Genomic DNA, 14526 nt, shown 5'->3' with positions numbered 1-14526 from the left:
GGACAGGGCTCCAGCTTGGAGGGGATTCTTACAGCTTTCTTTTTTTCGCACTATAAAAAATAGGAAAATCTTCCATTTGTGCCCTGGAGAGATCACAGCCTATTGGATCCCACTATAGAAGGTGGAAGAGAAGGAGCCCCTGGTTGTATAAAACATTTTTTTTTCACATTCCGGTCTTGCCATGACAGCCATGACAAAGAGAGTCACTGAATTTCGACGGCCCTGAGCCCGTAATGATTGAAATTTGAGACCTTTGTATAGTACATACATACAGGGCATCCCCATGCCCCCCCCCAAGTCCGCGGGGCTGACAGGGCTCTAGTCCTGGGACAATTCTCATAATTTTTTGCTTTTTTACTCGATACATGAACTATAGAAGGGCCCGTGAGAAGTCTGACCAGGGGGGCCCGCGAATGATCCCAGCCTAAGGGCCCTACTCCCGGATGTGGGAGCATCCCACTTATAACGTTCCAAAAAAAAACCGTCACGAAAAACATTGAAAGGGGGGGGGGAACGCTTTAAACGGGAAATCTCGATGAGCACTGTATGAGTTAAAGAAGAGACCACAAAAATAAGTCATACTAAGGGGGCGAAAACGTTCTATACGGGCTATACTGGTATATGTGTTCCTCTATAAATGCCATAAATCCGGATATTATGCATAATCGCCGAGCATTTTGTTGTTCGATATAATTTCCCTATATTTATCACTTTTACCAGCGATGGTGCCCAAGCGTCGCTGGTAGTTAAACATGATAAATCGTACTGTAGAATATACTATATTCATATGTATCGTTACGTGTGGGGATGGGGGGTGGTACGCATGGGCAGAGATACTGGGGGCGTGGGGGGTCATTGCCCCCCCCCCCCATCGTCAAAGGTGGAGTCGACTGATCTAATGTATAAATGTATATATGAATTGACATCATCATCGTGCCCCCCAGCAATAATGACCGTGCGCCCCCCCCCCCCAGACTTCCAAGTCTATCTCCGCCCATGGTGGTAAGATCGTGAAATTTGAAATCATTATATCGAGGTCCAACTTTATTCATCCCAGTAGACCCAGTTTTAATTTTCTTCATATTTATCAAATTCACGAATTACACAAGGGTGATTATGCATAATGACAGATAAAGGCGGATAAATTTCAAGTATTTATAAAATTTACCAACGACACTTGCGGTTATATTACGCTTAATCGTCGGTGAAAAAAAAATAATTAAATTATATACTTATTAAACATGCCAAGACGATTGGTAAGCATGCATAATATCCGATTATTAAGTATAATAACCGGATCCGGTTATTATACTTAATTACTATTTATGTTACGGTAAATGCGATAAATCAATTCATCCCATTCACCGTAACATAAACTCATTTTGAATTTGGCGCGTCTTTTCTTTCCTCCCATAGTAGGGCGTATTTTCTTTTTCCACCGCGGTACTACTTCTGCCATCTTCTGTCAAAAAATTGAACGTCTTTCTCGTTTTGAAGTTCATCATCGAGCCCCGAGATGGCGCGAAAAATCAAAACAAACATAGATAGCCGTCTTTTTGAATGACGCCGGCGATCTCTCCCAACACTGCATTTGAGATTGTGTGGTATATAATTTAAATTCTTCTTATATAATTATAAAAAAAGACGTCTCTGTATATTGGCGTTAATATAAAGGAAATATGAATCTGAAAGACAAAGTGGCGATCGTGACTGGTGGCGCCAAAGGACTGGGAAAAAGCTTCTGTCAAGCGCTCCTTCAAAACCATGTCAAGGTGATCTCAATTTACCATATTGAAACAAAGTTTCTAATGTAAATTTATTATGATGCGTTTAATTAATGGGTCTATTGTAATAGGAGCTCCTTTCCCTCCATAGTGTTTTTGCAGGTTCGTTGCAATCAAAGGTGGGCTTATGGTTTTTACTGCAATTTCCCCCATTCTAGTCTAATTCACCACTACATTCCTCAAATTTGCCCCTCGTGGCTAGAGCTTGCTTATCACCCGCTACTGTGAATACACTTCTGCCTTCAAGCCACTCTTTCGGTCACTCACACGGTTGCACGACACTTCCTTGGTCCTTTTTTTAGGCTGCTCACACTCTCTCTAGCCTGCTTATCTCCCGCCACTGTAAATACACTTCTGCCTTCAAGCCACTCTTTCGGTCACTCACACGGTTACACGACACTTCCTTGGTCCCTTTTTGGGCGCTCACACTCTCTCTCTGGGTCACTCTTTTGATCCCTCCCATGCCTGCATACTTTTTTGTTTACTCTTTTGGCAGCTCGCTGAACTGGTCCATTGCTCTCCAGGTAGCGGTGCATTTATTGTTTCATCGCCTTTTTGAGCTATTTTACTTCCTTTCTCCCATTCAAGTCTGGCCTTGTAGCCAAATTTTTCTTGACCACTCATTCTGCAAATTTGAGCTATTGCTTGCTTTTTGGTCCCTCACATGGTTGTACACATTCTTAGTCAATTTTTTTTGTCATTCTTTTGGTCGTTTACTTATCTGCAGTTGCACTCACTAGGTCACTCCCATGCTCACACACTCCTATATGTCACTTTTGGAATCTCCCATGCTCGCACACATTCTCCAATCTCTAGATTAATCTTTTGGTTACTCACTGATTTGGTCCGTCATATTTTAGTTGGTCACTTCAATGTTAGCATATGGTTTTAGTCATTTTTTGCCACTCTTTTGGTCGTTCACTCACCTGTCTCTGCACTTGCTAGGTTACCCTCATGCTCACAAACTACTATATACCACTCTCATTGTCACCATGGGTGGAGATAGGGGGTGGCAGAGTGGGCACATCTAATGTATATGTGTATATACGAATTGACATCATCATCATCATCGTGTCCCCCCAGCAATAATGATCGTACCTTCCCCCTAGACTTCCAAGTCTATCTTTACCTATGATTGTCACTCACTGATTTGGTCCCTCATACTCTAATTCACTCTTTTGGTCACTCCCCTGCTTGCACATGTTCTTAATATTTTTTTTGTCACTTTTTTGGTCTAGTTTTGCTCTAGCTTTGTTACTCCCAAGCTCACACACTCTACATGTCACTCTTTTGGTCTCTCCCATGCTTACGCACTCTATAGCTCTCTTTTGACTGCTCAAAAACGTGGTAGCCCTTTCAATAAAATACTAGCCTAACATGCTAAAGGATGTTTAGAGGTGCCGCAAGTTTGATACCAGGTTTGTCCTTGTCAGAAACTTTCCTGACACAGGGGTGCAACAGTAACGACAAAATGATCGCAGAAAAATGTTGCTACTACAGGGATTCTCACAAGGGTTAGCACACCAACCTCTCGTTGATTATAAAAAAAGGCTTTTCGGAATTGGCAATAAATTGTAGGTCCCAGTCTAATCAGCCCTCATGTTCAGAAAATGACCATGGTTGGACACAAAAATGGTCAAATGATTTTTGGTCCCTCACACAATAAGTCATGCTTTTGGTCATTCACACACTTGCACAAGCTCTAGGTCACTCATTTTGTCTTTCACTGACCTGGTCCCTTGCTCTCTAGGTCACTCCTATGCTTACACACACTATATAGGTAAATTTTTTGGTATCTTCCATGAAATGTAGCCTCATGGGAAAACTATCTTCATGCTCCTACACATCATGAGAAACTTTCCCGCTTAAGATGTCACATAACAATACTTTGCTATAAATCCTCAAAGCATCGATGATGGGGAAGAGGGAGGGTTGGCAAAAATTCATGTTTGCCATGGCTAGCATGGGCCCGATTATGTACTGACATTACACTGAAGTGCCAAAGGTCATGGAATACCTCTTAATATTGCTGCACTTTTCGCCGGGTAAAAGGAGGTCCCACACGATATTAAGAGGTATCCCATGACTTCAGTGCTGAAGTGCCAAAAGTCATGGGATACCTCTTAATATCGTGTGGGATCTCCTTTTATCCGGTGAAGTGCAGCAATATTAAGAGATATCCCATGATTTTTGGCACTTCAGTGTATTATTACCATCATACCCACTTCCAGCTCTTGTAGTTTGTCTCGTTTTTTTATTTAATTAATTTTTTTTAGAAATCACTCATGGTCTTTTCATCTCTGTGTTTTTCCCTCCAATTTATAATAACAGCCATTATTTGAATGTTATTCAAAGGTTTCAATCATAGACAAAGATGAGATAATTGGTCAAGAGTTATGTCAAGCACTCTCAAAGAGCTACAGCGGGAGATTGCTGTTCATTCCATGCGACGTAACTTCATTGGATGATCTGAGAAGTAAGAATAGTATTCAATTTGACTTTCACATAACACTCAGGGCTGCAACTAGATTCTCAGTTAGCTTGGTATTGGCCATCTAAAATTTCTGATGTGTGATTACACTAATTGAGTATGAAGACAAAAAATTCCTTCGTAATTCATGTGCCGCACAGTGTTTGGGGGAGAGAACTTTTGAGGGAGGCATCTCTTCTGTAGAGCCAACTGATTCCTGGAAAAGTGAAAAAAGAAGATGGCTTCCTCTCCAAAAACAAACTGCACTCCTTGAAGTTGCTTCTACACTCTGTTCTTGAATGTTTGGTTGGATTTCCCATCAGTGTGCACGGCTGTCACAAAATATTTCATCACGATCCAAGCAACAAACTCTAAACTTCAAAGACGCAGCTCACAATGGATTCAGGGAAAGAAGCTAGTATTGCCTCTGTTTGATTTTGTACAGCCAAGACTGCAGTTTGAACCACGTTGTGTGTGTGTGGGGGGGGGGGGGGAAGAGTGAAAGAAGAAGGAAGAAAAGAGCGTGCGGAAAAGCACAGCGAATTCATAAAGCAAAAGCACAGTAAACAGAGGTCAGAGCGAGTGAGCCCATGTAGACACACCTTGAGAAATTTGACTGCTCTTGAATTTTTTTTTTTGATTTGTCAAGTGTGGGTTAACTGTTTAAGTGGTTTTTAAAATTTTCCTAATCTGCATTATAACTGCCATAGAGGAAATCACTAAATCACTAATCCTTCTAGAAATTGCTATATGTATTTAAATTTTTTTTTTTTTTTGATTATCTCGTGCAGTGATAACTGCTCCCCCTCTGAAATTGGGAATAATAATAATAAACAAACAAGGAAGATAAATGATCTATTTTCTATCATTTATTCTGTAAGCATATTTCTATACAACTCCAAAAAAGATGGGGGTGGGGGGGGGAAGAAGCACACTGTCATCTGTTATATAACTTTGAACAAAAGTTGATTCCATCCACTGGCAATTGATTGACAGGGGGGGGGGGCAGCAAAACATGTTATCAGACAAAGCTGTCCGTACAAAGCTAGCTGGGCTTGGGATTGCCAAAATGAGAGAGTTTTAAGAAGACAAGATATTTCGGGATCGCCACTGTAAAGGTTAAAGGGTGAATTCGGCTCCTTTTCCTGTACAGTGACCAGGGCCCCCACGCTTTCCTGTACACCCCATCCTCCCTTTGCATTCTAGATCTGATTATCTATATCATGGGCGAAGTCTATCTCCACCTATGATCTATATAAAACTGATTTTAAGTTTGCTCTCAAACAATGTGTTTCTTTTCATGTTTATCTCTTTACTTACATGTTCTTTCCATTTTCAGTAAAGAGAAAACCAGGACAGCGTCTGGCATTTCTGCTTTTGTATATCTTATATTTGTTTGTGTCAAATTTCTCTGTGTAAGAATGTACTTAAGTGTATTTAAATTGTTTCTCTCACAACTGTCATTAACAAACATCTATGCTAATAAACAGGTACAAATATTTTGCAGATGCGTTTCAAAAGACAATGGACGAATTTGGTCAAATAGATATCGTTGTCAATAATGCTGGTATTCTTGATGAACACAATTGGAGAGCGATGGTTGAAACTAACTTTGTAAGTAATAGGAAAGCTTGTGAGATATCATTGTGTTGACTTAAAAAAGTAAAAAAAAAATCAATGTGCGAGTTAGTCTTATGTACTATTTTGTATTTTAACTTAAGGTTTGATTTTGATAGTATTTATTTAATGATGTAGACTCAGTCCCAATTGCATTGGATATAGGGGAGGATTCACTGCATTCTCACCCATGAATGTTTCTTTATACAGTGATACAGTGGAATGTTCATTATAATGACACCCCCCTCCCTGCATTACATAGAAACAGACATTGTAGTGGGAGGCTGTTACATCAAATGTTTGAAAAAAAATAGCAACAGAATTCATATTAGGACTGAACGAAAAATTACATAATTTTGTTATAATGTAAACAGCTGCAATGGAAATGCATCAGGTTATAAAATAATAATAAAACTGTAATAATTACTGTGCTTCTCCTCCCCCCCCCCCCCCCCCAGCCGGTTTTTGGATTGAGTCTGATCAATTCCCGGCATGCCAGGGAAAATTAGGTTTAATGAAGATCACAGAATCAATTGAAATGACCGATATTAATTTATACCAAATGCTAAATTAGAGAAACAGAATGAAATGATGTTTTTTCACTATAGCAAATGAATTTTGCATAGACATTTGATGACAATAATGAAAATTGAACATTTACTTATTAATTTAATTTAATTATCATCAACCTAATACAAAATACAGATATTTCACTTTTTTTTAATTGCATGTTCAAAGGTTGAAGAAATATGCTGTTGCTTTTCCATTACATTATCATGTTTTACATTGCAATTCATTAATTTTTCGCTTTGCTAATTACAATTTTACATTATAAAGGAATATAAGAATGCTTTGCAGCCAACTTATATCTCTATTAAGTATATTCCAGGTAAGCTGTGAACCTTCTATATGTAAAAAATGTCACTGACTGAATCGGTTCCATACTTCTGAAACACAATGTATCCATGATCTACAAACCCATTCGAACAATAGGTGCCCTTCTTCAATTGGCTGAACACCCTCGAGATCCTTTCTCATTGGCGGAAGTGTATAGGATTCCCCCCCCCCCCCTGTTCATGTGGATCTCTCTTCAGAACCACTGTTGCCTAGGGTAAACGGAAAAATCTGCTGTTGATGAACATGCCTTCCACCAGGGCCATAACATCCACTTCCAAGACACTGATAATCTCTCTTCAGAAGCACATTTCTACTCCTGGCTGAACTGTGAAGCTATAGAAATCGTTAAAGACAAAGAAAATTTTAACAGAAAGGAAGAGGGGCTGCACTCTAATAAGACATGGCACCGAACAATCTGAAAGAACAAGATCAGGACAGTTGGGAAACCAACTCTTCCAAATTCCGATCCTGCATCCAAATTTGAATATAAATAACTCATAAGTCGTAATGTTGTCACAGCTTCAACCCACGGCAAGGTTTTTTAAAAAATACTAAAAACGTGACTGTTGCTTATTTGCACTTATAATGTTTCCTCCCCTTCATCATCATTTGCATTGGAATTTTAGACTACAACAGTAATTTCTTAAACATCAAGGGAAAATTATCACCTGGAAAACTGACATCAGTCAATGGGGTAATTCCAAATAAACAATGGTCAGGTGATTTAAGTTTCACAATCTAAAGTGTTCATATTTGCAGTGCTTTGTGAAAAGTTCAAATGTATTTTCACACACATATATCTCCCCATTGTTAAGAAAAATAATTTGGTTATCATTTATTTAGGTCGGGATTATACACGGAATAAAGCTGGCACTAGAGTTCATGGGTAAAGACAAGAATGGTGGATACATCATCAATACTGGATCGAATGCAGGTCCCTTCTTTTTATTCTCATGATTCTACACATTTTACATGTTTATATTCTAAAGTGCTGCTTAAAATTTGTGGTTCATGTATTTGCAAATTCCATTTTTTATGAAGACTAAAATTAATGACAAAATTTTCTTTTGGGAGATTTTTTTTTTGAATCGAAAATTTTCTTATGTTTGAAAAAAGTTACAAATGAATATTCTCTGAGTTGTCGGAAATACTTAGGCAGGGTTGCCTAGGTATTGTTGCGATTCTGCAACCAACGCAGCATGCCGTACTTGACGTAGGTTGGTTAAAAACTGGAAGTTCAGGTTTTTTAACTAATTGCCACCAAGTTGCATGCCGCATTGCTTGCAGTATGTCACAAGTGTGCACTCTGCCTTATATGTATCATAAATTTGTGTGAAAATTTGAAAATGCTCATGAGCTTAGATTTGTCTTATAAATCACTAAGAGGTATTCTGTATTCAATTTAAATTGTGATAAAATTCGCATCATAAAAATATATGTTGCATATGAAGTTTTTGTAAGTGTATGAATGCATATGAAGATTTTCAATTAAGTATTGTCTCATTTTTAGCATTCGAAGAGTTCCCATTAGCACCAGTATATGCAGCATGTAAACATGGTGTAATAGGATTGACAAGAAACTATGGAGTGAGTATCATTGTGTTCTAAAATATTATGTGTTCCATATACAAGGTACATAATTTGCCAATGCTTCCTAGCAGCATTAGTTTGACTGATCCAAATATGGTATGGAATGTCCTGGTTTAATTAGCTCTAATGTGTTGCAAGAATTGCATCCAACTTTTTAGAAAGTTCAAAATTACTGCATAAGTAATGGAAACCTATGGATCTGGTTCTTCAGGTTCAGTAGCATGTCACAGAGTAATAAAAATAAGCTTACCATTGTCGTAGTTTTCATACTCGTGGTGGTTTTGAATCAGTTTCATGGTAAAATGTGATAGAGTGCCTTATATACAGAATTTTTCTGTAGTGTGTGAAATGAGGAAAAAAAAATTTGCTTCTATATATACAAAGAGAGACCCTATTTAAAAAAAAATAAAAAAAACTTTAAACTTGTTAAAAAGTAGATACAGTGAAACCTTTCTATTGCTCACACCGGCGGGATTATCTGTAAAAGAGGGGGTGACTGTTAATCAGGGGTTTGAAATGCATGCTTTCATTACACAAGGGGAAATTGTTATTTTACCATGAAAGGGGTGACCTATCATCTGAGGAGTGTCCATTAAGAGGGGTTTTACTGTATTTGGCTGATTCCATGCTGTACATAGAGAGGTTTTAATGAATATGCATTTATATGCCCAAAATGTTTTTTTTTAATATAGAAGAAAGTGAAATATTTCTGATTTATTTAACTTGGAAATGGCACAAAATAAGTTGTCCCCTTTGGTTATACTAACACACACTGCTTAAAATACTTAGGGATGTGTATTATTTATTTAAATTTATTAAATTTATTTATTTAAACGTATTAAAATTTTGTTGATAATTAACTCTTGTCACTTAACTCTTTGTGAATTACCTAACAATGTTCTTGTCAATATTTTATCAATTAAAATGTTTAAAAATCATAATTAAATAAAAACTAATTTTCCCTGATTGTTTTGAGCAGTGTACTTTAAATCCACACTTGTGGATAAAAAAAACTGCTTGTAAGTTTTTGAAAATGTTCTTCATTGTCCAAAACCTCAAAGTGCTTAAATATGTCATGATAAATGGCAGATTTTTGTTTAATGATGCTAAAGAAATCATACTAAATTTATTGTACAAAGAATACTACTCTCAGTTAAAAATCTGTGCACAACCTCAAAAGTGACAAAATATGATGGAATAGTAGCTTTTACTTAATGATATTAATATTCAAAGAAAAAAAAATCAGAAGAGGATTAAAAAACTGACAATCTAAAACTGTTTGAAGTGTCTTTGTATTTGTGTGTCTTTGATGTTTTATTAGCCATTTTTTCAAGTTGGTGGTTCTAAGCTGTATAATAAATTAACATTAGTGATTAACTATTTATATAGATACAGTTTTCAATTTTACAATCTTTTATTTGGTTATAAATATTATTTTCACTTGAAAGCTTATTTTTTCATGTATAGTTTGGAGGTGGAGGTTTAGGACTCTACTGTAAATGGTTGTTATTTTACTGTCTCAAACCTTGTTAACCCTAGTATTAACATAGATTTTTATTAACTTACATTTCTATGATTTTTTCTTCTACAATTGCACAAAACCTTTTGTGATCGAATTAAATTGAGTTTAATTATTTCTGCATTCATAGAATGACTATCACTTCAAGAGAACCGGAGTCACAGTGAATGCTTTGTGCCCTGGTGCCACAGATACCGATCTGTTTCATATCTTCCCGGAAAAAACCCTGGACAAAGAAACTGCTGAGAAACACAACAGCAAGATCACTCCTCTCGAGTATGTTTATCAATGAATTGGTACCTCACTTTCAAAAGTTTTGCCTTCCTAACAAGTCCTTTTGTAAGCATAAAATTTTTTTTTACACTGAAGTGCTGGAAAAACTGATATACCCACCTATAATATTGTGTAGGTCCCCCCTCCTGTAGCTCTCAGAACTGCTGCAACATGACGTAGCGTGGACCCAACTAATGTGTGAAGGCATCTTGAAGGCAATTCACTCCATGATTCTCGTAGTGCAGTCCACAATTCCATAACGGTGCGAGATAATTTTGACAGCACATTGCAAGGTATCCCATATGTGCTCAATAATGCTCATGTATGGGAATTTGGGTAGCAAAGGATGCTGAAGTCCGAAGAGTGTTCTTGGAGCCACTCGGTAGCAATTTCTAACATGTGTGATGTCATATTGTCCTGCTGGAGTTGTTCTAGCCCATAGTCTCCCAAACTTCTTGTTCCATCACCCCCTTCATCAGAATTTTTTTCCTCACATCACCCCCCAACTCAAGTAAACCCATAGGATCCTATGCTAAATCAGTAGGTTCTATCGCCCCCTTGGACCATTCCATTGCCCACTTTGGGAAACACTGTTCTAGCCTATCATAATACACACAGGACATGAATGAGTATAAGTAATTGTAAATAAGTCTCGACTCTCTCTGTTCGTAGTACATATATACACTCACAGCATTCACAGCGACAATCATGGATGACTAACGCCATCTGCTGGATTATTGGTTGCTATACAGTAGTATCGCTACAGGATGTTTATATGTATTGGTCACCATTCAGACACCATTTGTCTGTAGTCTTGTTTGGGGTCCCATATCATGCCAATTCTGTCCTATACCCTGACAGGGCCTCTATCTGCTTTAGCATTCTCCTGTAGATATGCAGGGTCCATGGTTTTATGAGGTTTTATCCATACCCACGTATGTTCATCTGCCTGACATAACTGAAAACGTGATTCACATCAGACCAGGCAACGTGTTTTTAGTTATCAACAGTCCAATGGCGGTGCTGACAAGCTCAGTAAAGCATATGGCTTTGTGTCTTGCAATCACCCAAGGTACCCGAGTGGACCTTTAGCTCTGAGAGCTCACATAAAGGATGAACCGTTGCACTGTTCGCATGCTAACACTTATTTATGTCCTAACATTGAAATCTCTAGTGATTTGAAGGTCTTTTTCCCGCTTGTACCTCTGTCAGATATTTGATGTTTTTCCAAGCTCTTTATATTCACTGTGTGCTCTTGTGATGGCTATGTGCAAAAATCATAATTTCATATCTACTTTGGAAATGCTGTTACCCTATCACATGAGCACAGACTACTAAACCACATTCAAAGCCACTTAAATCTTAATAACCCACTATTTTTAGCAGCAAGAAGCCGACCTAACAGCTTCACTAGATACCTGTTGTCTTATATAGGTGCTTCTGACTGCATCAAGTTACTTTGATTGGTTGCCTTTCTCCTTTATTTGCTAACGCTCTTCTGCATTAGTTTTTCTGTCACTCCAGTGTATAATCACAGTAAATCCTGTCATAACCAAGGCCTCCTTTAACCTGGTCTTTCCCTACACGGCCTCATGAATTTCGCTCCCAACTTGATGTTGCAGGTAATTTTATTATATAAATACAAAATGAATGATGCATATATTACAGTAAATGTGATAACTCAATAACTATGCATAATCACCAATTGTCTCAGTAAGTTTTATACATTTCACTACATTTATCACTTTTACCAGTAATTATGCATAATTCCCAACTGAAGTTGGTAAGTAACTAGCTGGCCCTCATCCCATTTAGGTATGTCAAGCGAGATCCTACCGCATTAAAAATTGAAGCATAATAAGTTGGAGATTCAGGGATGTCTCATATGAAAAACAGAACAGCGGTTTTAGAAGAAAAAGAAATTGTGCAATATTCCTTTGGGGTTCTCAAACTTTTTCCCCCGCGGCATCCCTTTCCTTGACCAATGCTTATCCGCTGCACTTCAGAGCAATTTAACGAAAGATAATCTTTGCCAGGGCCACCACTTCGTGGAGGTTTCCTGACAAAGGTTGGTGGTGCACGGTTTGAGAACCCCTGCAATAGTCATAAAAATAATTAGTGGTATGACTGCTTTTACTAAACTGTACATATACAAATACAACATTTTGTAATCATTTCTCTGGGAAATTTCTAACAAATTGTTGCATGCAAGAATGTGTTGTGTGTGTGTGTATAAGGCAGCAGCTTAAGAAAAAAATCTATCCATGCGGGACCTATTTTTAGCGCCCTCCCCCCATCCACGTTTTTTTGGTCAACGAAGCCAAAACTCTTGTTTGCAAAGCTGCCGTACTTCTGGCTTTGAAAGTAACATATACACAGTTACATTCCATGGGGAAAATTTAACTTTTCATATAGTATTTCTGGTATGAGTGTTTATATAACAACAGTGGTGTGACTGAAGTTCTGAAAAAATCAATAACGAAAAACTTAAAATCTTTCATATGATGTCATCTATCTGAAATGATCTGAAAATTTTTGATCAGATGGAAGTTTTAATTCTTTTTTTTCTTTAAGAAAATGCCATTAGACATAAGTGATTAGAGGCTTGGTTTTTTTTAGAATTCAATTTAAAGTTATGTGCTGATGTGACTTAAATATAGTCTCAGTAATGCCATAGGTTCAAAGTCCACCCAGGCATGGCCCAGTGGCCTCATGAAAATGAGTTATGGTTTTTAAATTTTCGAGTGTAATCGTGTAAATTGAAAGGCACTAATTTATAACCACCTAGGAAGCCTCAGAAAAATCACTTTTCCCGAGAGCCCATGATGTTCTTAAAAGGGCCATGGTTGTGCGATGATATTCGGTTACTGCATTCATATATCAGGGTTCCTAACAATCTGGAAAGTCAGAGAAAGCATAATATATTTGGCAAAAGTCAGAGGAAACTCTGTGAAGGGGTAAAAGATGAAACTTGAAAAACATTTGAAAGATTAAGATTTGAAATTATATTCCTTTCTTCAAAGGTTTTGGTCAGGGAATGATCAAATGGATTATTGGTGCTGCTTGAGCAACATGCTACCTTTTTGAGTACACAAATTGCTGATAAAATTTGTTGTGGTCATTTTTTCTTTCCACCACCTCTTTGAGATATATACCTGTTGTTTGTCCTCTGTATTTGTAGCCGAAAGCATATTTTAGGTTCCTCTCACTGTGACAAAACTTTTCTAAGTGGATGCAAACTCACTTTGCTATCTTAAACTGACACTCACTAAGTTACACTGACTCTAATAATTCCAGAGGGAAAAAATTTGTCATATTGGATAGTCGGGCTCATATTATGCCTTGGACCGAGAGAGTTTCATACCTGTACACACTTGAGCAACATTATCAATATAGGTTTTGCCATCTCTGAAATAATTTGATGTTAGCTTTTTTTTCGTTTTTGAATTATATCAACAATCACAATATTAATTTTATTTTGTTTCAGTCCAAACATCGTATCAAAAGCATTAATTCAACTTCTATTGGCTGATAAGAATGGAGCTGCATTACGGGTACATGGCGATGGTAGCCTGGAGTATTGCTGAGCTTATATCACTGGTTTTTTGAAAAAAAAAACAAAGAATATTGTATTTTATTGAAGTATTTATTCATATGTTAATAAATTTAAAAAAATTGCTCATGAACAAGTATTTTAATTGTGCATGTTTTTAGAGTAAACATGTTCGACAATTGATCCAAATCAGAACATAAAGCTGTTATACAATAAAATAAATTACATGTGGTGGAAAATTTCAATATTTTGACTGATTGACAACAACAACCGGATTGACTGATGTCAGGGCCCGGTGGTTGAGAAACACTGCCTTAGAACGTGGGCTTCCAACTGGTGTTCCGTGACAGCTTTTTGGGGTTCCGCATGATCAAACGCCACGGAAATCTTAAAAATTCCGGAACCCGGAAAGCTTTCAAAGCAGAAAAGTTTCTTGTTACTAATAGTCACGAAGTTGTTATTTATTTTGAGTTTTAACGAGATAGTTTAAAAAAAAAACAAAAAAAAAACAGCAGATTGAAAGAACAGCATAAATTAGGGAACGAAGCTTTCCCTCAATTTTTAAATTCAAATATCTTCACGAATAGAAACGCACTTAGAACGCGGATTTTTTTTTGTTTACCTCGGAAGAGACGTGGTAACCTCTAATTGGGTTTTTGAGGACGGTGCTGCACGTGTAAAAAATTGATTTTGTTTTTTATTTTGATCGCAACTATATACAACCCCTTGGAACATGAATGACGTCTCAAAGTTCTAAACATTATTTGGATACTTTTAATTGGAAGTATACCGCTAGAATAAACGGTTTATCGGTAAAATGCGG

The 14526-nt window shown here is 37.3% G+C and overlaps 1 protein-coding gene across 1 annotated transcript; it reads left to right on the top strand.

Moving 5' to 3' along the window:
* The first annotated feature begins 1521 nt into the window (after positions 1 to 1521).
* Positions 1522 to 13938, top strand: LOC149089660 (15-hydroxyprostaglandin dehydrogenase [NAD(+)]-like). The gene is made up of 7 exons (XM_089235304.1): positions 1522 to 1772; positions 4140 to 4260; positions 5762 to 5868; positions 7612 to 7702; positions 8279 to 8355; positions 10008 to 10153; positions 13638 to 13938. Exons 1-7 carry the CDS (start codon positions 1680 to 1682, stop codon positions 13735 to 13737), a joined length of 735 nt encoding a protein of 244 aa, XP_089091430.1. The 5' UTR covers positions 1522 to 1679; the 3' UTR covers positions 13738 to 13938.
* The last annotated feature ends 588 nt before the right edge of the window (positions 13939 to 14526 follow it).

Source organism: Pholcus phalangioides, unplaced genomic scaffold (genome assembly GCF_987345545.1).
Source record: "Pholcus phalangioides strain wild (caught in Gottingen) unplaced genomic scaffold, Ppha-v1.0 ptg000001l_1, whole genome shotgun sequence".
NCBI classification, from domain to species: Eukaryota; Metazoa; Arthropoda; class Arachnida; order Araneae; family Pholcidae; genus Pholcus; species Pholcus phalangioides.
The sequence above is the reverse complement of the archived record's forward strand: the minus strand, read 5'-3'. Positions and strand labels throughout refer to the sequence as shown.

What these genes read in the sequence shown, in the direction of transcription:
- LOC149089660 (XM_089235304.1), top strand. Translation starts at nt 1,680, where the DNA reads ATGAATCTGAAAGACAAAGTGGCGATCGTGACTGGTGGCGCCAAAGGA. An exon ending in TCCTTCAAAACCATGTCAAG is followed by an intron (nt 1,773 to 4,139) that starts GTGATCTCAATT and finishes TGTTATTCAAAG; the next exon opens with GTTTCAATCATAGACAAAGA. An exon ending in CGATGGTTGAAACTAACTTT is followed by an intron (nt 5,869 to 7,611) that starts GTAAGTAATAGG and finishes TCATTTATTTAG; the next exon opens with GTCGGGATTATACACGGAAT.